The 25,891-nt window shown below is 39.8% G+C and overlaps 1 protein-coding gene across 1 annotated transcript in view; it reads left to right on the top strand.

The window, feature by feature from the left end:
* Positions 1-3,758: 3,758 nt before the first annotated feature.
* Positions 3,759-25,891, top strand: part of RASA2 (RAS p21 protein activator 2) — a 46,156-nt gene continuing 24,023 nt past the window's right edge. Inside the window, exons 1-5 of the mRNA XM_083868934.1 lie at positions 3,759-3,848; positions 9,978-10,083; positions 15,335-15,438; positions 16,454-16,548; positions 21,114-21,190. Coding sequence (XP_083725060.1) covers positions 3,788-3,848; positions 9,978-10,083; positions 15,335-15,438; positions 16,454-16,548; positions 21,114-21,190 — 443 coding nt within the window. The 5' untranslated portion in view covers positions 3,759-3,787. The remainder of the gene's footprint in view (positions 3,849-9,977; positions 10,084-15,334; positions 15,439-16,453; positions 16,549-21,113; positions 21,191-25,891) is intronic.

Genomic DNA, 25,891 nt, shown 5'->3' with positions numbered 1-25,891 from the left:
TGCTATGAACCCTTTGAGAAATTCTGGTTTCATGGCAGCTTTGGTTCCATTTTAAAAAAGGATAATAGAATAATGAACACAGGAAAGTTTTGAAGAAAGTACAAAAAGATATCTTCTAAGTGGACTTGTATGGTGATAAATATAGACCAAAGCAAATAAGGTAGAATATTTATAAATACAAATATAATTTTACAAATATTTTATATAACTGTATAGTTCATAAGAAGAATATTGTTAGCTTGTGTTAGGTTTGGGGGGGGTTTGTATATTTTGATAAAAACACAATGACTTTGTAACTCTGTATATTCTCTACAGTTTATAGCAAAGCAGTTTTAAGATGACAATGTCATGTTTATAGTTCAATTGTGGCACTTTTACTACAAGTAACATGTTGCAGTAATGAATCAAGTATTAATGACCAAATTAGAATTAAAGTAAGTGTAAGAGAAGGTAAATACTATACGTTGTCAAAGACTGTAATTTGCTACATAATTGCATCTGTATTTTTGTTTAGAAGAAATATTAAATGCAGATGTTAAGGATTGATAAAGAGTCTAATTTTATTTTTAGAAAGAGTGATTATAACTCTGTTTTTGCTTAATTAAAATAACATATTCCTATTTTTCTGTAAGTCTCTCCATTTTTTAAATTATTTTAATATTTATATAATCTATATGATCCACAGATACATACCTTCTAATAGTTATTTCAGTGGAAGATTAAGCAACACAGCTACCAAGCAGTCCCTTCATTAAGGTCAGAACAGTGAAATGAAAACATGCCAGAGCTCAAGGGAAGTGATGGTATCTCCTGGCATCATTCAGGGTGAATGCAATACAGAACAGAATCTGCCTGCTCAGTGTTTCAGAGGGCTGGAAACACAGGTGAACTGTGTTTAATACTTTGCAACATCTTAAACGTGTTCATGAGGACGTAAAACTTGAAAAATTCTTTTCAATTCTGCTAGTAATCTTGTATAATTTGTGTATTTTACAAACTCTTCTTTTTGGGGCTTCTGTCAAGAAATATATTCAAAATGCAAATATCTAATTGCATATGAAAATATGAAGATACATACAAAATAGAAGACCATGCATATTCAAAGTACTTCCCCCTTCAGCTAGGTGTCACTCGTCTGTAACCTGCATTTAAAAGCAAACTTAAGCTAAATTATGCAGGTCATTTTGAGATGATTGTCAGGAGAGATATATAAATTTTAAAAAGTTAGAAGTTTGCTAATTGTAATAAATACTTTTTTTCCTCTCTATTTGAAATGCTAATTAAAAAGACAAGTGGATCATAATGAAGTTTGTGCATCTAAACAAAATATTAGTCCTCATTTATCATACACCCAAAGTTAGAATAAATGTAATAAATGATACTGCTCTCTTCTGTGGAATGAGATTTCATGACAGCTACATGACAGGCAGAAGCATTTGAAATAAGCCACTATGCTTTATCATTACTATTATTTGTTCTAAACTTCCTTAATACTGCAGCTATCACTGACAGTTCAGCACCCTGGCTGTGAGGTTCTCTCACAAGAAGCAAAGATCCCCCACGGTACATACCAATTGTTAAAACAATCTTTCTTGTAAGTTTGCAACTTAGCACACCAGTATTTGTTTTAACCATGTCCTTAGTTGCACAGACCTACCTGTGATACAGATACTCCTAAAATGTAACTTCAAAAGAGGCCAAAAATTAATGTTATGCAATTGAAACAGTATTCTGAATATCGTATGTTAGACTACAGCAAAACTTCTTTTAAAATAAAATTGTGTCAGGAATCCGACAGTGGCAAAACTTGAATTGATAATGCAGGTCAGTGCTTTAAGGACAGCTGTTGCTAAGTTAAAACAGTAAGCCCCAACTGTAGTCATAACTTTTGAGAGAATATGGAGGCAGTAGTCACTCTACCCCTTCCAAAGTGTGGCAATGCACAGTTAAAGCACTTCTGCCTTCTCAGGGTGCTGCCCTGCTGCTTTCACAGATCAAAGCTCCGACTCTGCCCAGGTGAGCCTCAGTTCACCAGCCACCAGCCAGACAGGGCAGCCAGCCTAGACAGCCAACTGTAGATAATCAAATCCTCAATTTGTACTGTAGAGGAACCCCTCGTTTCCAACAGGTTAAAATTCAGCTTATGCAAACTCATGTCTTTGTCAGGTTTAGGTTTTGCATTCACACAAGTCCACCTGTTACTGGTGTGATGTGGAAGTTTATTCACTACCAGTGCCCTGCTTGCCTTGGAACACACAACTGCCCTTCCCCAGCCACAGTGTGCAGTGTGGGGATGAGGAAGGAATGTCACCACTGCTGAAGAAGCAGTGGGGGAGAAGTTGAGTGCAGGAAAAACCATCAAGAAATGATGACAGATTATGTGGCTCCATACCATATCATAGTGATAATGGCAAGGTTTGTGCAGGAGAAATAAAAATGGCCAGAGCACCACAGCAGGGGACTTCAGTCAGAGACAGTGGCAGATGCCGGCCTGAACTTTCCAAACTTCCCTTTAACAGCAGGACAGACTGAAGAGGCTCTTTACATGTAGAGTGAAGAACCCTAGTCCTGCACTGCTTCCTGAAACAGCTTTAGCAAGCTGAACTAAAGGCTCTCACTCGACTCTGCCTGTAAGGTCTGGGAACAGACGTGCCCTCAGTTTGACCTGGAGGGGCACCGAAGTGGAGGTGTCACCCTGCAGCGTGGACTGTGCAGGCCCAAGACCCACCACCAGTGCAGGACCCTAGTGAAGTCTGGGTGTAAGCCAGATCCCAGAGTGTCACATTAGGATCGGTGTCTTCAAGAATCCGTGGTAGAAAATGCAATGCAAAGGCCCTCCAGCTCCTGGCGAAGGCGAGCCGCGGCAGCCTGCCCTGCAAACCCCTCTGGGTGTGTGACCCCTGAGGGAACCATGGCCTGAGGCACTCCGGGCAGTGTGACACGGGCTCTGGGGCAGCCGAGCCCTTTCCTACTTGTTTCATGGCATTTCTCACACGGCTGAACAGCTGAACGAGTGACAGCAGAGGAGATCCAGTGCAGCCCGTGCTCTGCACAGCGACAGGAGCTTGGCACACACAGACCACCTCAGCCTGCCACTCATCCCACTGAATGGGACCGCCTGCCATTTAATGTGACCCATCTCAGCTTAGAGAACACAGGGCCGGGCTGCCGAGCCCTCTGCCCGGCGGGAGACACAGAACCACAGAACCCATTAGGCTGGAAAAGACCTCTGGGATCATCGAGTCCGACCTATGACCCAACATCGCCTTGTCAGGCAGCCCCTGGCCCTGAGCGCCACGTCCAGTCCTTCTTTAAACACCTCCAGGGACGGTGACTCCACCACCTCCCTGGGCAGCCCATTCCACTGTCTAACCACCCTCTTTCTGTGAAGAATTACACCCTAACGCCTAACCTAAACCTCCCCTGGTGCAGCTTCAGGCTTTGTCCTGTCTTCCTGACTATAGGGCAGGGGAAGGGGCGGTCAGGGCAAGCTCTGGAACCGGCCGGGCCCGCAGCGGCGCCCAGTGCAGGGCACCAGGCCGGGGGAGCGAGGGTGCGGGCCCCGGGCGGAGCCGCCGGCAGCGCAGGGGGAGAAGAAGCCGCGCCGGGAGAAGCCGCCCTCAGAGAAGCCGCCCCGGCGCAGGCGCCGCGCCCCCCGCCCGTCCCGGCTGGTGGTGCCCGCGGGGGCGGGGCGGGGCCGCTCCTTCCCTCCCTCCCTCTCTCCCTCCCTCCCTCTCTCCCTGCCCCCGCGGCGCTGAACTGCGCAGGCGGCGGCGGCGCTGGCGCGATGGCGGCGGGAGACGGCGGCGACGAGGTGCGGGTGCTGCAGAACCTGCGGGGAAAGATCTGTAAGTGCGGCGCCGCGCTGGGGCCGAGCGCCCGTGGCCGCCGCGCTCAGGTGTCGCCCCGGCCCCGTCCCCGGCCCGGCCCCGCGGCCGCCGCTCCCTCCCCGCGGCCAGACGGGCGGGCGCTGGCGCGGCGGCCCTGGGGGCGGCGGGGCGGGGGCGGAGGGGAGGCGCGGAGGGGCCGGGCGGGGGTCGGGCCCCGCTGCGCTCTGGCGGCCCCGCGGAGCGGCTTTGTGGCGGCCCCGACACGTGCGGGGCCGGGCCGGGGTCTGCGGGCCCGGGGCGGGGTGGCGGGGGAGCGGATGAATGGACGGGTGGATACATGGATACACGGACGCGGCGGGGCCGCGGGAGGCCCGCAGTGCCGGGGAAGCATCCCTGGCTCCGAGGGATCCCCGGAGTCAGCGGGCCAACAGAAATGCCCCCTCCCTCCCGCCCGGACCTCGGGCATCAGAGTCTGTTTGTCAGGCTGAAATTGCGAAATTAGCGATGTGCAGGAAGTTGGTGGCGAAGGGCTGTTCTGGAAGCGGTCAGCAGCGCTCCCGTGCCTCCGTGCAGCGTGTGTGCGAGCGGGAGGAGGCGGGGAGAGGGGCCGCCGGCCTTGTTTTGGTGTCTGGGAAGCGCTGAGTGCAGTAGCGGCAGGCCGGTGCCGCGGGGAGCCGGCGGGGGAGGGCCCGGGGAGTGCGGGGCGGCCGGGGAGCGCTTCAAAGGCAGCGAAGGGAGAAACAGGATGTGCCGCGGCTTCCTGAGGGGATCGCGGTGCGCTCACAGCGCCCGGCGCGGCCCGCTGGTTTCCTTTCTCACGCAGCCCATCGGCTTTTTTGAGAATGAAGCGAAACGAGTTGAATCGGGCACGGCGCTGGGGTTGAGAACCGGTTGTGAAAACGTGTTGAAGGATTAGGTTTGGTGGAGGAGTGGAGTGGTGTTTACTTAAATACCGTCACGCAGCCTAGATGTATTTACTGTGTCTTCAGTAAATAGAGGACTGGGTCATGAAAACAGGGGATGGCCTGGAGTGGAGCTGGAGGTGTACACTCCTGTTGTGAGCAGTAGGACGGGGTTGGGGAGGCAGGGCTGAACACACTGGGATCTGCTGCTGTTAGCAATTAGCACAGAAATAATAATACAGCCCAGCTAGCCTTTAGAAAAGCATGCCGTTAGTTTTGGGGTTAAAGCATGCATTCATAGGAGCCTAGGGCTATGAAACGGTTCGGTTTAGAAAGGGCCTTACATATCACCTCGTTCCAATGCTGCTGCCATGGGCAGGGACACCTTCTGCTGGACCATCCCAGCTCCATCCAGCCTGGCCTTCAGCACTTCCAGGATGAGGCATCCTTAGCTTGTCTGGCAACCTATGCCAGCATCTCACCACCCTCCAAGTAATGAATTTCTTTCATATATTGAGCCTAAATTTCCACTTTATATCAGTTTGTTCCCATTACTCCTCATCCTGTCACTGCAGTTCCTGATGAAGAGCCCCTCTCCAGCTTTCCCCTGAGATATTGGAAGGTTGCTGTGAGATCTTCACGCAACCTTCTCCAGGCCGAGTAGCCTCACCTTTCTTAATCTGTTTTCAGTAATCTCTAGCAACCAATGTTTCGTGTATTCCCTAGGAAGCAGGTCATAGTGCTCCCTAGGAAGAAGGACTATGACCTGCTTCCTAGGAATACATAAGAAGTTGGTTGGTAAAGATTATTGAAGCTGGCTTATTTTTTGATACTATTCTGCTTCCTTTCTTTTATCATAAGGCTTTGCAACACTGGGCTACACAACATTCAGTGAGTTTTACATTTTGGGATACTTGAACTTGATGAGTTTTCCACTAAGCATTAAAAAACAAAGCAAAATGTCTTGAGACTTATGTTGAAACCAGTTTTATTGTCCCATTTATGTGTTATGGAGTAAGCCTGCGGTTGTATCATAACTTTAAATGTTCAGTTACCTGACAAAAGTGTTAGTAAACAGAGGATTCTGACCTTCTTCCTGGGGAATATATGAAAAGTTCATTGCTAAAGATGGACCTATAAGAACCCATTTGAAAAATGAGTGGAAGTAACAGCTGCAATAAAAGACATGTCTTGAAACAGTGTGAAAATCATTTAAGTAGTTGTAAACCTACTTATTTCTTCTAAGAAAACAAACACTGTTTAAAAACTCAATGAGTTAAAGATGCTGTGGAAGCTTAGGAACCTCTGATGCCTACATGCTCTTTTGGCTTCTTTGCACAACAAATACTGTGTTATGTTCCCTTCTTGCTAATAGTATTTTAATACTGTGTTTTATGGGGGAAAACCCTCTGAATGAACAGCAATAAGTAAATGTAATAATGCAACCCTCCTTGATCTGGAGGGATTAGCAATAGCAGACCTCACTTTGGAAAGCTGATGTTCATAGTCTGAAGGAATTCCTTATAGCATGTTTCTTACGAGGAGGATACATTTTGGTGCCCAAGCTTTGCTGGCAATTAAAACTTGGCACTGACTCATTTTATGTGTGTTGCATGAGAGAGCATGGTAGCTTTAATGAGGTAATGTCAGTTCTGTGTAATTCTGCATGTATAGAAAACACCATCTGCAGAAAGTTGTTATTTATACTGTGTTTTGCAATGCACAAATTGGTGGCAAAATCTAAATTTAGTGATGTTATACAAATCATTACACCAGATTTAGAATTGAGATGTTCTTAAAGGTGGCTTAAGCAGCCATTGCATACCTAGCAGTGAGGAACCTGGGTAAGGACACGTTTATAGTCCCTGGTACTCTGTTTTTGTCGGCTGTCAGTGCTTGCAACCAGTGTTCTGCCTCCAGTTTTCAAGTGAGGTGAGATGAACTGGTCTCGCCTATTAAAGATCCTGAAATATTTTTGGAAAGTGTAGTACTACTCGTGAGTAGGTTTTCACCAAAGACCCATAAAATACTGTCTTTTCTTTTTGACAACACTTTTGTGTTGCTGGCTCTATTTCATGTGGCATAGTAATGACAAAAATGCTTTACAAAGGTCTGTGGTGTCAGGTAGCTTTAGGCATATCTTGTAGTGTAGTGTTTCAGGCTGTGGCTTCTGTTTTCACTTTATGCCATACAGAAGTACAGGAAGTGATTTTAGTTGCCTTGATTTTTTGGAGGGTTTACAGAAACCTGCATTAGTGAAGTACTTGGAAAAATGTCCCCATTGTCTCCTAGAGCTCATTTGACAAAATTCAGGATGTATTCTTTTTCAAACTTGCCCTGTGTTTTTAACAGTGCGTGGTTGTCTTGGATTATGCTGCACTCCTGGAGTGGAATTTATTGTTGTTATATAATATGTTTAGTACTGTGAAGCAAATACTTCAGTTTGTGTGCATAAATGTCTTCTGGCAGGGACCCAGAACAAAGAAACGTAGAGGATGGACACTAATGGCACATTTATACTCAACAGAGGAAATTACATATATGTACTGAAAGTGTAAACATTCAAGCAGATATCTGATGTTGTTAAACTTGATTTTTATGCAACCATTATAGCCTTTGGTTTCTCAGAAAAGGGAAGATGCAGTGTAATCGAAGACTTGATCCTTTTAAAAAAAAAAAAAAAAAGGAAATAGCTTCTTGGAAGAGGTGGATCACTATATGGGTGAAAAGTCTCCCACAGTTACAGATACTAGGAGATGTTGGAAAAGATGTGAAATCTCATGCTCTGTATTTCACCCGACAAGTGCTCTGAGGTTATTCGTAACTCAGGATTGAGGATTCTCTTCCTACCAAAAGTTTGTCTGTGCTTTAAAGCCAGGGCTACTTGGGCTACAAAATAAAGGTTTTTAACTCATTAGAAAATCAGTTAGAAATCATGGAATATTCTGAGTTGAAAGGTACCCACAAGGATCATCAATTTCAGCTCTTAAGTGAATGGCTCATATGGGGATTGAACCCACAGCCTTGGTGTTTCTAGCACCACGCTCCAACCAGCTGAAATCAAAATTTCTATTTTGTGTATTCCTCTGGCTGGAAAGTTTATTTTAAAACTGAAAAACTGCAATATAGTATACATACAAATAATGAATTATTCAGAAATATTTATTTTTTACTCCTTTTAAGAAAATAAGAAACCATAGTAACTGTAATTTCCTTTCAAAGTCCACTGTACTATGCCTTTACAATGATGATTAAATAATGTTACTTTAAATATTTTATGGGAAAATAAGACTGTGCCAAGTATTAACTGAAAAATAAAGATTCTTCTCAGAAACAGCTGACACATCAGTTCATGCTTAGTAATTACAAACTTTCAGTGTCAGGAGCTCTCTGGGGATTACATCCAGATTGATGGATTGCTTTTTATATGTCATATGTTTTATTAAATTAGCTCTTCCTTAAAAAGAATTAAGGCAGTGGTAATCTGATGCTTTTCTTGGTTCCCCTGCAATATCTCACTTAAGGGTAACTTGGAGTTTAGTCCCTTTTTGGAGTCTAAAGCCATTGAAAGCAGGTTCTGTTCACGTCTCTCAATCTGTCAACATGAAGTGTGGTGTTTAAAAATAATGTGTATACTTCCTCCTCTCCCACACTGAAATTGATGAAAAGCTTGTTGATGCTTCTGAGAGCACAAGTTTTAACTGTGGAAGTTCCTTAAGTGTCTGTTCATGCTTTCCATCAGTGTACACATCCCTGACCTGGAAAATGTCATGATTGAAGTTCAGTCTGTGTTCCTGTTAAACTGTCACGTTCTCTGCTCAGAGACAGTCGGGGCAGCCTTTCCAGGGCTGGGCATTACTTACTTAACTTCTAACACTGTAACAGGTTAACTTAAATTAACTGTCTAACACAAAAAGAGTGTGGAGGAGAGAGAAAACAGAACTTTGATTTTACATTTTGCCAGCATAGAGAATAAAGCTTGCTCACTGTGCTTCAGATCTGCATTTTTAAAAAATAAACATGTATGACATTTCAAATCTAGTTTCAAACTCTGCTTTTTGAAAGGTCTCATGCTAGTCAAACATAAAAGTAATTAAAACTCAATACTTCGGTGTACTTTCATCCTATTTTTAATATCTTATATAAATATCAATAAAGCTGATTCCACATGCCATCAGGAGAGGTATTTCCGGCAGCAGACAAGGATGGACACTACTGTGATAGGTCCTGGCTAAGACCCAGTGCAATTCTGGTTGCCCGTGGTTTGGACAACCAAGTGGGACAGGCACAGATCACCTGCTCTGTTTAGGAGCCTCTCATGGGGGAGAGTACCAGAAAAGCTTGTAATTTCTTTTAGCAAAATAAAAGGTGGAAAGGGTCTGTTTGCTCTCTTCAGACCTTTAAAGCAGAAAATCATTGTTCAATTAGACAACAGTGTTGCTGTAAGTTAATGTAGATGTCTATGGCATTTGGATTTTGGAAGAGCTTTCCAACTTCAACTGTTTTTAGCTGTGATTGCTTAGAGGGAACCATTTCCTACCATTTCCTAAGAGATCTGCTTTATGTCCAGCACGTAATTGCAGTGGCCTAGATTCAACACCCAGCAAATCTTTGTATTCTTGTGCTGCCAATCTTTATTTTTTAATATAAACTTCCTTTTCTTCTTTTCCATGTTGCATTGAATTAGGTGATTATTTCCCCCTCCTACTAGATAGGAAAAAATGAACAATACTCATGAGGGATATATTTTCAAAGGCTCAGCCAACTCAAAATCTGCTGTTCGTTGTGGAAAATGAAATAAAAATTTGATGGGCAAGTTCTTATTAATCAGCTTCCTTTAGCCCAAGTATTTGTGGAGAACATACCAAGTGAACAATAGCTCAGGCAGATCATGTCTTGGTGTTATGACCTAATGCCGTATGACCTCAGGCTGTGAGTGTCTCGGATTTAGCAAGTTGTGCAGGGTCAAGCCAGAGATGAGACCTTTCAAGGGAAAGTGCAGGTGCTGCAGGAAGTGGTGCTCATGAGTCAGTGTGTGTCTCTTCCTGTCGACTCTCATTCCACGTGAAGCTGGATGTAGCAACTTCTCTGCCCTCTTGAAGTCTACAAATTGAGGATTAATATCAAAATGCATGCTGAATGGAAAAGTAAATTTTTTGAAGACACTAAAACTGAAACATTCTTGTACCCGACATTTTGTTTTTCCCCTGCAATATTTACAGTATTTTTTAAAATTTATTTACAGATGACGCCAAACACTTAGTGCCGAACAAAATGAGAGACTTTTTCTGTACCATAAACTTGGACCAAGAAGAAGTTTTTCGTACACAGGTAGTTGAAAAATCTTTAAGGTAAGCTCAGTTTTTAAATGAATATGATAAGCAAGGCTGCCTAATATCAGTGTGTATGACTTTTGCTTGTACTACTTTAAAATGAGAGCTGACTTGTGGCAGCTGCTCAGAGATGTTACAGGAATGTGTAAATCATGACACTATTGCAGGAAGTCAAAAGTGAGTCTTGTGAACTTTTAACTGAAGTATACTAGAATATATTTCATATATTTCATTATTACTCTATTCTGTTCCGGGCAGTGTAACATTCTTCTTCTTGCTAAGGTGAGAAATCTACTTGATACTTGCTCCCCATGTCATTTCCTACTTCTGGCAAGCAGTTGAACTGTATTGGTGGAATTCTGCTCTTACTGTGTATCTGGTAAAACCTGTTTCTAGAATGAAGGAACCGGAACTTTGCCATGTGTGAGAGTTTTCTGTGTTGTGGGGTGTCCCCTGAACAGGCCTTGTTCTCTCCTGTAATTCTGGTTCTGGGAACTGTAACAGGACCCACACAGAATGCCTTGCTTTGCTTCCCTGGGCACTGTTTGCTGTAGATTCTGCTGCTGTCTTGGAGCCTTAAAAGGATCAAACAAAAAGTCAGGATGACACAGCTGCAGTAGTGTAGGTGCTTTCATGTCTCAAAACTCTGAAGTTCAGAGCACCCAAAAAAGCATCACTGCAGCTTCATTGTTCAGAATATCTGAGTGACAGTTTCAGTTATGTGAAGGTGACATTAAACCTTCCTTTTAAAACCCACACAGTCTGTTCAAACTCTTGAAAGTTTCCTTAATTCCTTTTTCCAGTGGCTTTGTTGTTAGTGTTTGTTCTTTGAGCTCTCTCTCCAGATGTTTACAGGTGAGGAACAGCTCAAATGGCAGACTTAAATAGGGAATTTAATTTTTTCAAAACATCATTTTAGAGCCTCCTTATGTTTCTGCATGAAAAGTAAATGCCACATATGTACAATCAGGAGCAAATATTTTGCTTATATTCCTAATCTGTAACTGCTGTAGTCAGATCCATAAAATTTTCAGAATTTAACAGGCTGCAATTGAGATTGATTGATTACTAAAACAAAATTGAGTAATCCTTCAGAGAAAAATGTTAAAGAGCTGTATTGATAAAGCAGAAACTTAACATTTCCCCTTCAAATAGACGGTAGTTTGATGAGCAAAAGACCCCAACCCAGCATATCTCTGAAAGACTTTGGAAATCTCAGATTTTGATGTTAATAATGGAAACTCTAAAAGTTATTACTATGCTTAGAAACAAGACTTGTTACATATGATGTATACACAGACATTTTTATTATATTCTATTTTAAAATTATTAAATTCATGTGCTTTCATCACTTGATAAAAGCATTAGTTGCATAATAAAATACTTGATAAAGTAAAACACTTTAGAGCCATCAAAAACATTTTAATAGTATTGAAGTTTCAACTGAAATTTAATTGCAATGTCGTTAATGCTTTACAGAGGAAATGAAGTAAAAAAATCTATAACAAAACAGTTGGGGAGAGAGAAGTCTCAACATGCCTCAAATAGAGAACTTCTCAGGTGATACGAAATTAATATTTGTAAGATGACAACATTGTAGAAGAAATTTGAACCTGGTGTTTAGAATTGCTCTTTACTTTTTTGTTTCCACTGACTTCATATGTGACTCCTTCATCCTCTGAATTAGGGGAGGATTCCATACAAACCAGTCAAATGTAATAAAGTAACTCATCCTCTGTTAGCAGCTACCAGAGTTGGGTGCTTACACTTGATTACTACTGTGTATGCAGTTATGAGGGTTGACTCTCATTCCAGAAACTTTAATTTCATCATCTTGTTTCTTATTGCTGTGTTAAACTAGAAACTGTACAAACCTCAAGGTATTGGGACAGGAGATGAGAGCTCTGATCTCTTAATAACCTGAAAACTTCATGAATTGCTTTTCAGTAAGGTGTAGTAAAGTATAATTTTAGTCACAGATGCAACTTTAAATTTCATTGTTTTGTTTCATATAATATTGCGTGCTTTTTCTTGCACACAGTTCACAGTCTGTTTTTGTGGCTGTTATTATGGGTTGCAAATTTATACAAGTTGTAATCTAAATTTTAGTCTTGTGAATATCAACTAATTAAGTGTCTGTGGAAGTAATTATCACGAGAATTAAAATTAGTTTTGACTACAGTGATTGAAAACCATTAAGAACTGTATTTATTAAATGTGCAAATAGGTTTGGCCTTCCACCAGCACTGGAAGAGTTGTTGGAGTGCAGATGTAAAACAAATGACTTTCCAGAGTTAAAAAAACATGAATTAATACTGAAGTGAAAGAGGAATATTTTGGCTGATGATTCAAGAAATATTTCCTGACATGGTGTGGGATTTCTGTGGGTTCTGAAGAAAGAATTTTTTTTTCCCCTTGGAAAGTTGAAAGAATATCTGTGAACCTCCTCAGATGTCTGTGGTCAGATATGAGGAATGGGCAGGGGGGTGGAAGAAGGATTGTGGTATGTGTGTCTCCTCTTTTTTTTTTTTTTTTTTTTTTTTTTTTTTTTTTTTTTTAACTAAATTCACTTTTTTTTCCCAAGTAATTCCCTTGTTGATGTAACCATTGCTTTTATTAACTGACAGACTGGAGCATTGGTCAGTGTCCTGGCAGAACTGCCAGGTTACTGTACCAAGGAAGGGAAGAGCAGAGGAGTGTGTTACACAGTGAAATTTAATCTTCTCTACTGCTGTAATCCAGTTCTTCCTGTATGGCAGTCTGGTTGTTCTTTGAATTAGTGCTATCTTCTAATTTTGTATCCGTCACAGTCTTTAAAGTTCTTGCATCAAAGTCACAAATGAAAGTACTGAACTAACTGAATCCCTGAGGAACAGGATGAGTCAGTTCCCCACTTTAATTATTCCTCGTTGGTATAAACTGCTGTACCCTGTCAGCCTATTCTGTATGTACCTAAGAATTTCTTTACTAATCCATTTTATTCTTTACCTTAAATTTTCTCTCTCTGCCTCACACTTTGCTTATGAATCAACAACTGATAACCACTGTTAATTCAGGTAAAGAAAAGTGTATCAACATGAGTAAAACAATGTATTACCTTCTATTTGTGCTCCTATTTCTGACTTGTTCTTTCTTGTGGAATCTGAGACTTAATGTAGTGTTGAAGTCAAAATAATAATAATGAATGTTAATGGCTGTTCATCCTTTGGGGGCTGGGGAATATGTGTAGCTGTGAAGTTTGCTCTCTTAGGTGAAGGATAAAGGTGCTAAATAGATTTTTCGGAAGTCTCTGCTTATAGTCTCCATCCCAGCCTAGTTATAATTGGATGCCTAGAGTCCCATAGGTCCATGCAGAACAGGGACTTAAACCTTGGCACTTGTTGGTGTGCACTGCAGTCTGCTGTTCCTCAGGGTGTCTGTCTGAAGCTGAACTAGAGCAGACTTTCCCCTGACACCGGTACCAGCTCATTCTCCCATTGTTCACTCTTTCTGCTCTAGTATCTCTTTGTTTGTACTGCTGCAGCTTTATTTGTATAGCTGTGAGGGGAAGCGGATCATGGACTTGACCAAAGTTTAAAATAAGCCTTTGTTTCATCCTCGGCGTTGGTCTGAGTTACTGTGTCTATATAATTAAAATTAGCAGTGGTGGCAATAAGGAAGTTGAGGCTCTTTAGGGCTGCTAAAGGTAATGCTCATGAGTTTATACCTTCAGTCATGGTGCTGACAAGAAGGACTCAGCCCTTGTAATCAAAGCAGAAGTTGTTGGCTTTGAAATTACAAAAAAAAGAGGGGAGCTGAAAAACCACGGTGGAATTTTTCAACTGAGAATCCTTAAACTATTTCTCCACATAGTGCAGAGTCTAATAGTAATTTGTCTGCTTTGAAGCCTGTGGTAAAAGGTCTGTGTTTTAACAGCAAGGACATTTTCACTTGTGGAATTCCTTATAATGAATTCCTGCCCTGAAAGTTCTTGTTTCTAGAAATCTTTTCTAGGCATTTGAAATAGTAGATTTTTCAGCTGTGTTCTTTCCCACTTTTCAAGTTAGTTATCAGCTCTTCTTTTTAATTTATTTAATGAGCTGTTGTCCTTAAGCATTGGGTGGTGTTTTCTTTTTCTGTGATTATTTTGGAGGGAAGAGAGTAGGGGTGGTGATCTGTTTTTCCTTCAGGTAGGTAATAACATAAACTACTTGTTCCACATGTAAGTGTATTTGTCATATTTGTATTAGTTTAAGAAAGTATTGTAGCAATAGTGTCAGAATGATCCTTTGCTGGGAAGCAAAAAAATCCCGATGTTTGTTTCAGGTTTGGTGTAATTTACCACAGTACTTTCCTGCATAAAAGTAGTTACATGAACATTTTTCTCCTGTGATATTAATACATTGTAACTGAAACTAAAACTTTTTTAAGAACCCAGTTGTTCTAAAATAGCAGGGGATTTCTGTGGATCTGCTTGACTTCCAGAATTCATCACTTGCAGTAGCACAAACAACAGTGTGGTGTTGTTCAGTCTTGAAATATAATTTTCTGACTGCTGGCTCTGATTACATCAATAAGTACTCCTTAAGTTTAATGAGAGTATCAATTCTGGGAGTGAAGATACCAACACATTGTAGGAAATATGTGTAACATAAAGGAGCCCAGAGTCCTTTTCTGTAGAGAGCTGTGCAAATGGCAGTTAAATAGGGTGAACTTGTAAACATGATATTGGACTTCTTTAGATGGAGAAATGGGGTGACCGTTTAGGCATGAGGGAGACTGTGTGTATTTGAGATTAACATTTCTATTTTCACTGTTCTCTCTTACGGTTTCTAGTGATAATGGCTTCTTACAGGTCTGAATCTTAGAGCAGCATTTTTGACATGGAAGTTAGAGCTAAACAAATGCCAGTTAAGTAATCAATAAGTCATGTTTAAATGTAGTTTAATCATGTACTGAATAAGAAAATTAAACAAAACTTGTGCATGTCTCAGGAAGTCTACAGAACCAGCTAGAATAATTTCAAGACAAAAAAATGGAATTGAAATTGCAGAGGAGACACCACTCTCTGTGTGCTCTGATTCTTGCCTTTGATTAAACTAACAGAAGGCATTGCCATGTTACTGTGTGTTCTTGTATTGAAATGGTTTTGGGCACCTTTGGTGACAGCTCAGTGTAGTGCTAAGGGCCATGGGCTGGGGCAGCAGTAAAATGCAGCTGTTTAATATTTATTCTCTATATAAGTTGCATAATATGTTTCTCTATTTTAACTTCAGATCTTTTTTTTCAGTCCTTATTTTGGAGAGGAGTTTTACTTTGAGATTCCAAGAACATTCCAGTCGTTGTCTTTCTACATTTACGATAAAAGTGTTTTACAAAAGGACCTGCGTATAGGTGAGTGTCTATCAGGTGCTGTCTGCGTCTTCCAGAGCACTTGGTTGTTTCCAATAGCATTATCTGTAGGATTAGGGGTACAATTATTGGTGAAGCATCTTTCAAAACTGTGTATAGTGCATTTAAATGCTCCTTTAAAGTTTGAAAAGAAAGATTTTATTTCCTTGCTTCATTTTATTATCCTAGAACATTTTTGCTTTTTAAGCTCGTAGGACATTTTATAGTCGTATTATAGTCTGAATACATTTTAAAAAATTCTCTTTGTTTCTCCTCTGCTTTTGCTTCATTGTAATATTTGAATAATTGTCACTACTTATAGATCTTTAAAGAATGAATTGTGGAATAATTCCACAATACTTACAATTGTGGAATTATTCTTAAAACCATTTATAGATAATTTTTCCCTGTCAGTGCAACCTGTGACTTAGTGACTTCCAAAGCATTTGGCAGCAACTTGTGTAGCTTAAATGAAAAGTCATGGGAGGTGGATTTATTTTTCTCCCTCCACTGCATAATGACTTTATTGCAGCTGCTTTTTAGATACAAGTTCTAATAGTCTGCTGTGGAAGAAGCCTTTGCTTTACTTGAATTGAGGAAGGAAATAATTTGCACCAGGATGTCAGATAATTTGATGTAATAACAGCTTTCCAAATAGCAATCAGAAGAGTAAAAGGCATCTACTTCAGTTTCCTGTTTAAACATTCTTGAACACCGTTTTTGTTCTCCAAATCTATGATGTTATTTCCAGCCTCAAGTGTGTTCTTTATTTTACCTTCATATTGGTGATATCCAGGATAACAAGTAATAATTAATGCCATCAGACTTTATATAACTATTTTCTGCTTTATTTACCCATAACATTCCTTGTTTTATGTTTTTCATATAGCATCATAAACTTAAAGAAAAACTTACGAGAGAGTTTAGAAAAAATCAAGTTTCAAACATAATTAAATATTTTTTTTTCTATTCAGAAAGGTAATATTTATGCTTCTCTCCCCTTGCAACCCTCCCTCAGGAAAGGTGTCAATCAAAAAAGAAGATTTATGCAACTACACAGGAAAAGAGAACTGGTTTATGCTTCAACCCGTTGATTCTAATTCAGAGGTTCAGGTAACTATTAAATTGTACTTTTACTTTTGAAAGTTAAGTACAGATGAGAACATGTGATGGTAGAAGATTACATTGAGCTGTAGGAGATAGGGCTTAGCATCTGTATTTCTTGTGAGGCAGTTGTGTCTTCAGTTTGGTTAGAGAATAATGTACTCTACACCTGAGCTGGTGTTATTCCTCATGTACTTAAAACTGGCAGAAGACATGAAGCAACTGTTTGGGAAATGTCTTGGTAGTGTTTTGATGTCTGAAAGGCTTGTAAGAGGAGTCATGTACTTGAGGCACATGAATGGATCCTAAAACTCTTGAATAATTTTTTTTTTAGTAATTTTTGGTGTTAACTGGAATAATGGCTGATTCTGTGACATTGAAATGGTTAGTCTCCAAAATTTGGAGGTACTTGTGCTGTGTTCATGTATCTTATCATGAATCACTTTCTGCATTCAGTATCAAACAACCTGCACTTCATAGTTTTATGTGAGCTTGTGGTTCCAGTTCTTCAAACAGGATTGTTCTAGGAATAGGTAAAAATGAGATTGCTTTAGAAGTTGTAGAAATTCTCTTTTTGGTTTTAAGAACAGAACAGAATTCTTGAGAATGTCTTAACCTTCTTACTGTGATAAACTATTAGATTTTTTTTTTACTAGGATTTTTTCCAGATTAGCTGAGGGCAAAAGTCTTAAACTTGACAGTGTTTGTATTTTTTTTAGTAACCTAAAAGTCCCTTTGGGTAGGGAGAATCCTGGCTACATTTACAGGATCTGGATGTGCACAGAGTTCTCATATTATTTCCACAGATGATTCATTTATGAGCCATAAGTTCAGCCTGCAGCTCTTGGGCATAGGAGAGCATGTGGTTGCTTTACATGAAGACAGATTTTCAAAACATCTGAACACCACTTCCTCTTCTCTGTTGAAAATCAGTCCTCTTTCAGTTATGATAGAATAGAATAGAATGGTTCATTTGGAAGGGAACCAGAGATCTAGTCCAGCTACGTATTGTCTTCTTTAAATTCTTTAATGTCATCACTCTGAAAATTCTAGAAAGCACTTTCCAGATATAAACTGAAAGGCAGTTTCCACTTTAATGTAAACATTGTCATGCTTGCTATGTTTGTTCTGTCAAAAAATGTATTGAGAAAGGTATTACTTCTTGTCATAATACTACATGAGTATGTGAAAATTCAACTAGGATATTCCATTAATAGAATTTAGTGATTTCTTACATATTGGAAATAAAAAGGTTATAGTTTTCCATGGCTTTGGGGCTCACAGCAGAATGTAAGCTCTTACTTTTCTGTGACTGTGCTGTGCAAAGCACTATCCTGCATGACACTTCCATTAAGAGATGATTTTTTCTGCTCTGGTGTATGCTCTTCATATTTATCTTTTCTTGAGTCAGGGCATTTGGGCAGGTTTTTCCTGAACTGCTTTGTTTTTCTATAAAAGTTTTCAGAGCATTGCTGAGACCAGTTCCCGTCTGCTACATTTGGCTGTAAATTTCTTGGTTTGCATGTGCTATACAGCACTGAAATATATTCTGAGATGGCCAAGATTGTTGGCTAGACATGGCTGAAAGTAGCAGACTTTTATATTGTACATGTGCAGAAAAAGTGCATGAAATATTTATAGAGCTAAATCAGTTCGGAGTAAAAAAAAGTGGTTTTCTTTTCCTCATGGCACCGTACATATAGTTGATTTTTTTGTTCCTCTGGTTCCCTCCATTTGAAAATGAGTATACATGAGTATTTTCCAGAATTTATGATGTGTGCAAGGCAATAGGATAGCAGAGAAGTATTTTGTGTTACATGAATATACTCAGGACACTTTGCAGTTGCTTGGTTGGGATTATTTTGAGGGTTTTCCATAAATCTGCATTTATTTCAAGAAAAGTGTACTTTTTATGTACCAGTCATCTATTCTTTACAGGTTAACTTTGGTTTAATTAGCAGCCTGTATACCAGGAATGTTAGTGGTGGAGATTTTTAGAAAGCAGCTGCTCTGTGTTTTGATATTAGCTGGTTTTTGTTTTGCTGCTGTTCACACTATTATGAGTTCATATTAATCTTGTCTTCTTGAAACTTTTTCCTTTCTCCACTAGTTTTTGACAAATAAATACAAATGTGGGAATATTAAGTAAATAAACTGGAATTTGAGAAGTTGAGTGTAACAAGCAACATTTCACTGCAGCTGGCACAAACTTGTTTACATGCATTAGTTCTAAAAAAAATTTTGTTTTCTAAAATGCAGATAGTGTCAGCATGCTAGTAAAATTGTGAGGATTGCTTGACCCCTTTTTATTTATAAAATCTTCATTAATCTGTTTTGAAATTGGCTCATTAAACATGCCTTGGATCTATATTATTTATAGCAAGAAACTTCTATAGAGATTTTTATATATATATATATATATATAGCTTTATACCTGTATTTATACATGGTAGAGTTTTTAGGGATCTGTACTTGAAAAACACATTGGTAAGATCTAAATCTTTCACACACTGTTAAGGATTTTGGACATTCACTGGTTTTTTTCTTAAAATTGATAGGATCTATATCAATAAAACTCCCATCTTCCTATAGTAAGTACCTGAAAATTGATTGTTAATCCATTTGTAAAGTTAAAATAGTACCTACCTGCCTTTGAACAGCCCTGAGATCTACAGATGCCAAGTGCATTCACACATAATCACTGTTTATTATTTATTGTATAAGAATGGTTGATTTTTATATTTTGAAGTAAAAGCCTTCTGTACAGCCACATTTAAAGCCCAGTTGCATAATATGTCAGAAGTTCTGATAAAGATCTGCAGATCAGCAACTTTAGGAAACCATCACACTGCTCTCGACAAACTAAATAACAAAAATGTTCTAAAACTCTCCGTGCATGTTGGGGAAATATTTACTTGGAGCCACGTTACTCTAGTCATCATGGTACATGCACAGGTAGTTCCCAGGAGCAGCAATGTGCTGTTTTACTCCTGCTGTTTGTGTAAAACACAATTTGTGGGGTTTGGTTTTAAAAGCAAAAGGAAGATGTTTAGGCCATTCACAGTATCTGTTTTCTAAAACAAGTGAAGTCACCTATTTTAATAAATACTAATGGTGTTTGTCTTTTCATTTGTCATTCAAAAACTTTGCCTTGTAAGGCTGTTGGCATGCTTCTCAGTATCCTGTTTTTATCCTGTAAATCTGTTTTTGTAATGGAGTTTCTCTGCTTGACAAATACTTTCTTAATGTACCTGTGTTCCTGTCCCTGTAGTAACAGTTTGCAAAACACTTGGCAGGCATCCCAAAGCAGTTACGTTTGGAACTGCCTTGTAAAAGAAGCTTCATTTCTCCTCCCATGTGACGAGCAGGGAGGGAAGCAGCCTTTGCCCCAGGGGATTTACAATAAAAACTTTCCAGTTTTATGGCAAAACATAACTGCTCTAGAAATGTGTGCAAGGTCAGCTAAGGGTTTTACTTCCATTTTATCAGAAAGGCAAAGCTGTAGTTCAGACTATGACTTGCTTCCTTTGCCACTCTTACAGATCACCTTCCAGAACCCTTCCCTGAGAATTCTGGTTGTGAACAGACCAGTATCATCTGATGTTCCATTTAGCAAATAGGCCAAGTCTGAGAATACCAAGAAGAACATTGTTGGAGGAAAGACTCTGTCAGTGTGTGCTTATCTTAGCTATAAAAGCCAGCACAAACAGTCAGGCACTGAGAGCAGTAGCAGGTATTGTTCAGGAGGTAGCTGTTTGGAGCAAAATTCAAGTACTAAATTTTGATCATCCCAAGAAAGTTGCATATCAGGGTTTAAAGTTATGGCGCTTTTTATTGAGACGGTCCAGTAGGTTGGCCCTTGCTGATTTCTGAAGTTAATCTATGCTGTACCATAATTTATGGATTCTTTTGCTTAAATACATCCTGCCATATCAGAAAAAGAAAAGGAGGAAGCTGGGTTTAGCAATTATTGCCACCTTTTCTTCTCCTTTGTGTTTACTGTTCCTTGAGTACATATTTGAGTATTGAGTACACCCTGGGATGCACAGTACATTTCTAAATTATCTTCAGTCTGGTGTGATGGACAGGATTTCACAGTGGACATTAAATGCTTCTGGTTATGGCTATTGCATGCTATTCTACTTTTCTAGGTATGCCTACCTGCCTTCAGAGTCCAAGGTAATTTTAGAAGTTTTTCCTGAAGTGTTCAGAAATTCATGTCTGTGCAAGGGTTCATCCCATGCTTGGGACAAAGAAGCTGCAACTCTTGCTCTTGGGAATTGCTCATTGCTGGAAGAAATACTTGTGTGTGTTAAATCTGTAGAGGCTTGACTGATTCTTGTGCTGTCTGCAAATGAGATAGTGCTTCTCTATAGCATTGTCTCAAAGTTCAAGTGCGTCCATCATACTCTACTTGCAGGATATGTGCTTTAGATAAGATATTTTCTTCAAGTAGTTATATTGGAATTACCTTAAGTAACTTCTAACTGTAAACCATATTATTGCTCGAATTCCTACTTATAAAAGAAATGCCTTTAAAATTATTTGTGTTTCTCTCCTGGTTTTTTTTTCAGGGAAAAGTTCACCTTGAATTAAAACTGAACGAACTGATAACAGATAATGGATCTGTGTGCCAGCAGCTAGTAGTACAGTAAGGAAATACATTAATCCTTTAATATTTGGTTGTTTGTTAGAACATTATGGGATTTGTCTTTCCTGATACTGGATGTCTGCACGTCTTGGTACCAATAGCATTTTTCTTTTTATGTGACTTTCCTTGGAATTTGCCTTATGGGAGATGAGTATATGTCTAGGGAACTCCAGCAGAAATTTTTCACAGCTGCTCATCTCTGCTGCCAAAGCCCTCACTTTTATTGGGACTACTAGGATTAGTGTCTTATAATTCCAGTTGAATTTGGTCTGGTGAGAAAGCCAGGAATGTGCAGTGCAGCTGACAGCCAGAACTTGCAGTGCTGCTGTTACTGACCGAATTACTGCTGCTGATGGTGTTTTTTGGGGGTTGGTATGGTAAAATTCATTGATAGTTTTGCTTCAGAATTATTTTCTTCTGGTTAGCCATGATAAAAAATTCTTACAGAAGAACGAAGTACAGGAGTTGTGGTTCTGGAGCAGTATGTTTGCCGCATTTCAATAAAACTTCTTAGCAACTTGAGGAGCTTTAACTACCAAACTTAATTTTGGCTCTGATGTGTAAAAATGTTACAGCGTGTCAAATAGCAGCATAGAAACAGTAACTTTTCGGTATATTTGCTGATGTAATTTTCATTATTAAGTTAAAATGACGTTCTTGTCCGAGTCAACTCTCTAAACCCAGATGAGTAGTTGAGTTGGAGGCAGACCCAGCAAAGTGGTCTGTTTGCTCTTCTCTAACTTGGTATGAAGGGGGAAGCTATTCTGTGATAGAACTAAGCTGGTGGAACTGGTGATGGTTTAACGGCTTAGGCTTGTAATTCAGGTAAGATGGAACTTGCTGGACATCAAGGTATCTTTATTACTTAAAGATAATTTGGAATGTGTCTGCTTTTACAGTGGGGTAGCAGCATGGTTCATTGGCAGTTCTGCGGATTTGTATCTTGCAGCACAAAGCAGAATTAGAACAGGTTTTTCCCTTTGGACTATTCACCACCAAAATCTGGCTGGAGCTTTATGACTTTGTGTTTTATTCCCAACTTCCTTAATTTTCAGAAAAATTTCTATTTTTATATATACATGCACTCCAGATTAGTGTTGTGGGGTTTTTATTTTAAAAACTTGCCCGGATTTTTCGTATGATAAAGAAAAGTTGCATTAGAAAGTTACTGTTGTAAATTGCAGTTCTGAATAGGAAGTGGTTTACTCACTGTGCCCTCTCTTAGGATCTCTCTATGACGGAGATAATTGATCAAAAGGAAGCCAGGCTTCTCTTTTGGTTGCTGCCCTCACCCACTCACTGCCATGTGGCAGAGGGTTGTGCGTTAAACACTGCGCTCTTACATCAGTGCTGGTGGCTGAGGTTGTGAAATGCACCGGAGTTCCTTAAACTAAAAATGTTTAGTACGATTTTACCACGTGTGCTGCTGCCCTTGAAATAATTTACTGCATTAGTAATACTTTGTACATAAATATATTTTGGATGTACGTGTGAGGATATGAGAAACAAGAAATCTCTCATGAGTGTGGTACTATAGAAATGGATGTGAGGGCATTTTTTAAACACATTTGACCTTAAAGCCTGAGGAACTTACAGAAAATACATGTGGGAGTATTAAAGAGAAAATTAAACACTTTTAAACCCTGCTTTTGTAAATTTGTTTTGTAAATTTCCCATGATAATTAGTAAGTGATGCACTTCCTGCTATGTTTCACTAGTCACCAGGGCCTGAGAAGATATTGAATTAGTAACTCCTTTAACAAAACTGAAAGATAGAAAGGAGCAGAACCATAATTGAGTAAAAGAGAGACAAAGAGTGGGCACAAATGTATTTATGTGTCTGTTCCTGACTCTTCTTTATTTGTTCTAAACTGGAAAATAATGGCCAAAGGAAAAACAAAATCAATGAAAAAAATAATTCTTGACATACAGGCTATGACACTGGCCTTTCATGAGCAACATTTTACTTCATGTTCAAATTAATGGTGTCTCAATGCAATGAAAATGAGCTGCTTTTAAACCTTCACCTGTTAATTTTTTTTCTAGGATAGGAGAATTCTAGATACTTGTGCTGGCTTCTGTGCACACTTATGTTGCTAATGGATTTCCACTGTGTATTCCCTGAGAGTCCAAAAATTCTACAAAGATGAAAAATAGTAGCTCCAACTTTCATTACACAAGATTAAACGTGGTGTTAAGTGCACACACAACAGCAAGTAATTCAAAGGCTGTGATTCTGAGTATTACCTGGAGTTCCCTATCACCTTGTGGCTGAACCAAAACAATGACTGGCTAGACAATGGGTTCCTGTTTTGGGTCTGTAAACATGGCTGTACAGGCTTTTTCTGCTGGTCTTCTAGATGAGTTTTATGGTGAGGATTGATTTAAAAATTCAATTCCAGTAGCTTTTTTTTTTTTGGCATAAAGTGTAGTTAATCTTCATTTGGTGAAGGACTGTCTTAGAGCTCAGGTAGAGCAGGCTAAACCCTGATTTTACACATTTTTGTATTAATTGCAAACTTGCTGTTAAGTTTCATGCAGATACATTCACAGACTGTGAATTAAAACTTTGTTTTGTCTCCTATACTAATTGTTTCCTTTTCTAATGTGTGAATGAGGAGGGGAAAAAGCGCAAGAGATTACCTGATGACTCAGTTTGGGTTGTTTTTTTTGAAACCACAATGGTGTGTATAGTAGCACATTTCACAAATACATGCTCGCAGCTCTTGCTGGGAATCCCTAAGAACGAGTTTGCATGGCCATTGTTTGCATATTTGCTGCTGCTGAAATACTTGATACTTGAGCAGTTTCTTGGCAAATTGGCAGCTGGGTGGTGGCACCTGCCTTCTCTGGGGTTAACAGCCCTTCAGCTCTGAAAAGAAGGTTTTGTGTATTTACAGTGTGAATACTTCAAAGCGCAGAAACAGTTTATTACAGCCAGATTCTTACTTCATAGCCCGTATTTTCTAAGTGAATGATATACCATGCCCTCTTAAACTGACCTGTCAGTTTGTTACTGTCCTGTTTATAACTTCATCTGCTCACATGAAGTTGTTCTAGTGAGGACAGCAGTTTTTATGAAGTGTACACAGAGACCTTAATGGCTGCAGCTAGGGAGTGTCTGTCCTTTGAGAACTTCAGTTGATTTGAATGATGGAGGTAGTCAGTCATTGAGGGGGTTTATTGTGAGCTGGGTCTTTTTAAGGACTTGTTTTCATCTTCTAAACTGAATATATGCCAGTTATATCTGAAAGACTCTCATTTCCTGTATGAAACTCCTCTTGCACAACAAACTACTGAGATGAGAGTTAATGTAAACTGAAACATATCTTACACTGTACTGGAACAGGGCTGTAGTTGGAGAAAAGAACCAAAGTTCTGTTACCTGTTGCTTAAACAGTACATAAGGATACAGTAGTCTAAAATATAAAATAAAAGGCTTCTAAGTTCCTGTCTACTTCAAACTCCATGCATTTATGCCTTTTGAATGACAACTGCCTAGCTAGATGAAATGACTTGTCAAAGCTGAAATTTTTTTTTCTGCATGTTAGAAATGTATTTATTATGGTTGTCAGAATAGGAGTGTGTATTTAGTGTTACTTTGCTTTTTGATTGGTCAAAATGTTTGGCATTTTGTTGGTGGTGGTTTTGCTGGGATTTCTTGGTTGTTGTTTTCCTCTTAAAGGAGACTGCAGTTGCAGCACTTTGCCTGATTCTTTGAGGAAAGGCAGTATTCCTGTGAAATTTGCTGACTGGTGAACTGAGAGAGGTTTTTTTTCATTCCATTCATTTCCATTCCAACTTTTCAATTTCTGTTAAGTCTACTCTTGTTTAGCCACTTGAAACATCTTCAGAATTTTTAAACATGCTTACTGAAGGCTGTTTGTTTAGTAGCTTCAGTAATGATTCAGTGCAGTGTGCTCAGTCCCTGGGGAGAAACAATCCAGCTCGGTAGTGCTGAGTTGATTTAATGGCTTTCTATCCCTAATGACTGCTTGCCTTTGGAGCTTGGGAGGGCTCCTGCATGACCAGGGTAATTCAGTTTGCCACACTGACAACTGGTTTGCAACCTAAAAGCTTCCTGTGAGGGTGGTAAGCAGCAGTTCAGGGCCCTTGGCTGTGCTGTCACACGTGTGTAAAGCAAATTCCAGGCAGTACCTGCAGGCTGAAGGGATGTGTCTGACTGGCTGCCTTGGAGTGAGAGATTGAAGGAGAAGAGGTAAGGTGAATTTGGAATACATTTTTGTGCCTGATAGGTGGAAAAGAGAGATTAGGGGATATTAGGAGCTGATGGTCAGGGAAGGTGTTGGATCAGGGCAGGCTGTCTCATAAACTAGGCAGACCATACTTGCTGGCAACAGAACTTGGGCAGGAGGTGAAAAGGGAATATTAGAGCTGCCTCCACAGGGAGACCAGCTGGAGCATGAAATATACTTGAAGTGACAGATCCATATGATGAATCTAGAGATTCTAGTTCTGCTGCAAGGCTGTGAAGTTGTCACTAAAATGTTTTTTGTCTAACAGGAAATCACAAACAAGCCTTTCTTTAGTTTGTGTATGCTGTGGTCAAGAGAACAGAACAAGCTGTTTGTGTAACCAAAAGTCCCAGAGTGTCTGTTAGCTAGAGAAATCCAGGAGCTTGGTCAACGTGTCAAAAAGACTGTAAGAAGGGAAATTGTGGTGCTCTTCTTAAAACAGCTG

This window comes from Zosterops lateralis (genome assembly GCF_965231275.1).
Source record: "Zosterops lateralis genome assembly, chromosome: 10".
NCBI classification, from domain to species: Eukaryota; Metazoa; Chordata; class Aves; order Passeriformes; family Zosteropidae; genus Zosterops; species Zosterops lateralis.
This window is presented reverse-complemented; position numbering and strand designations above follow the sequence as displayed.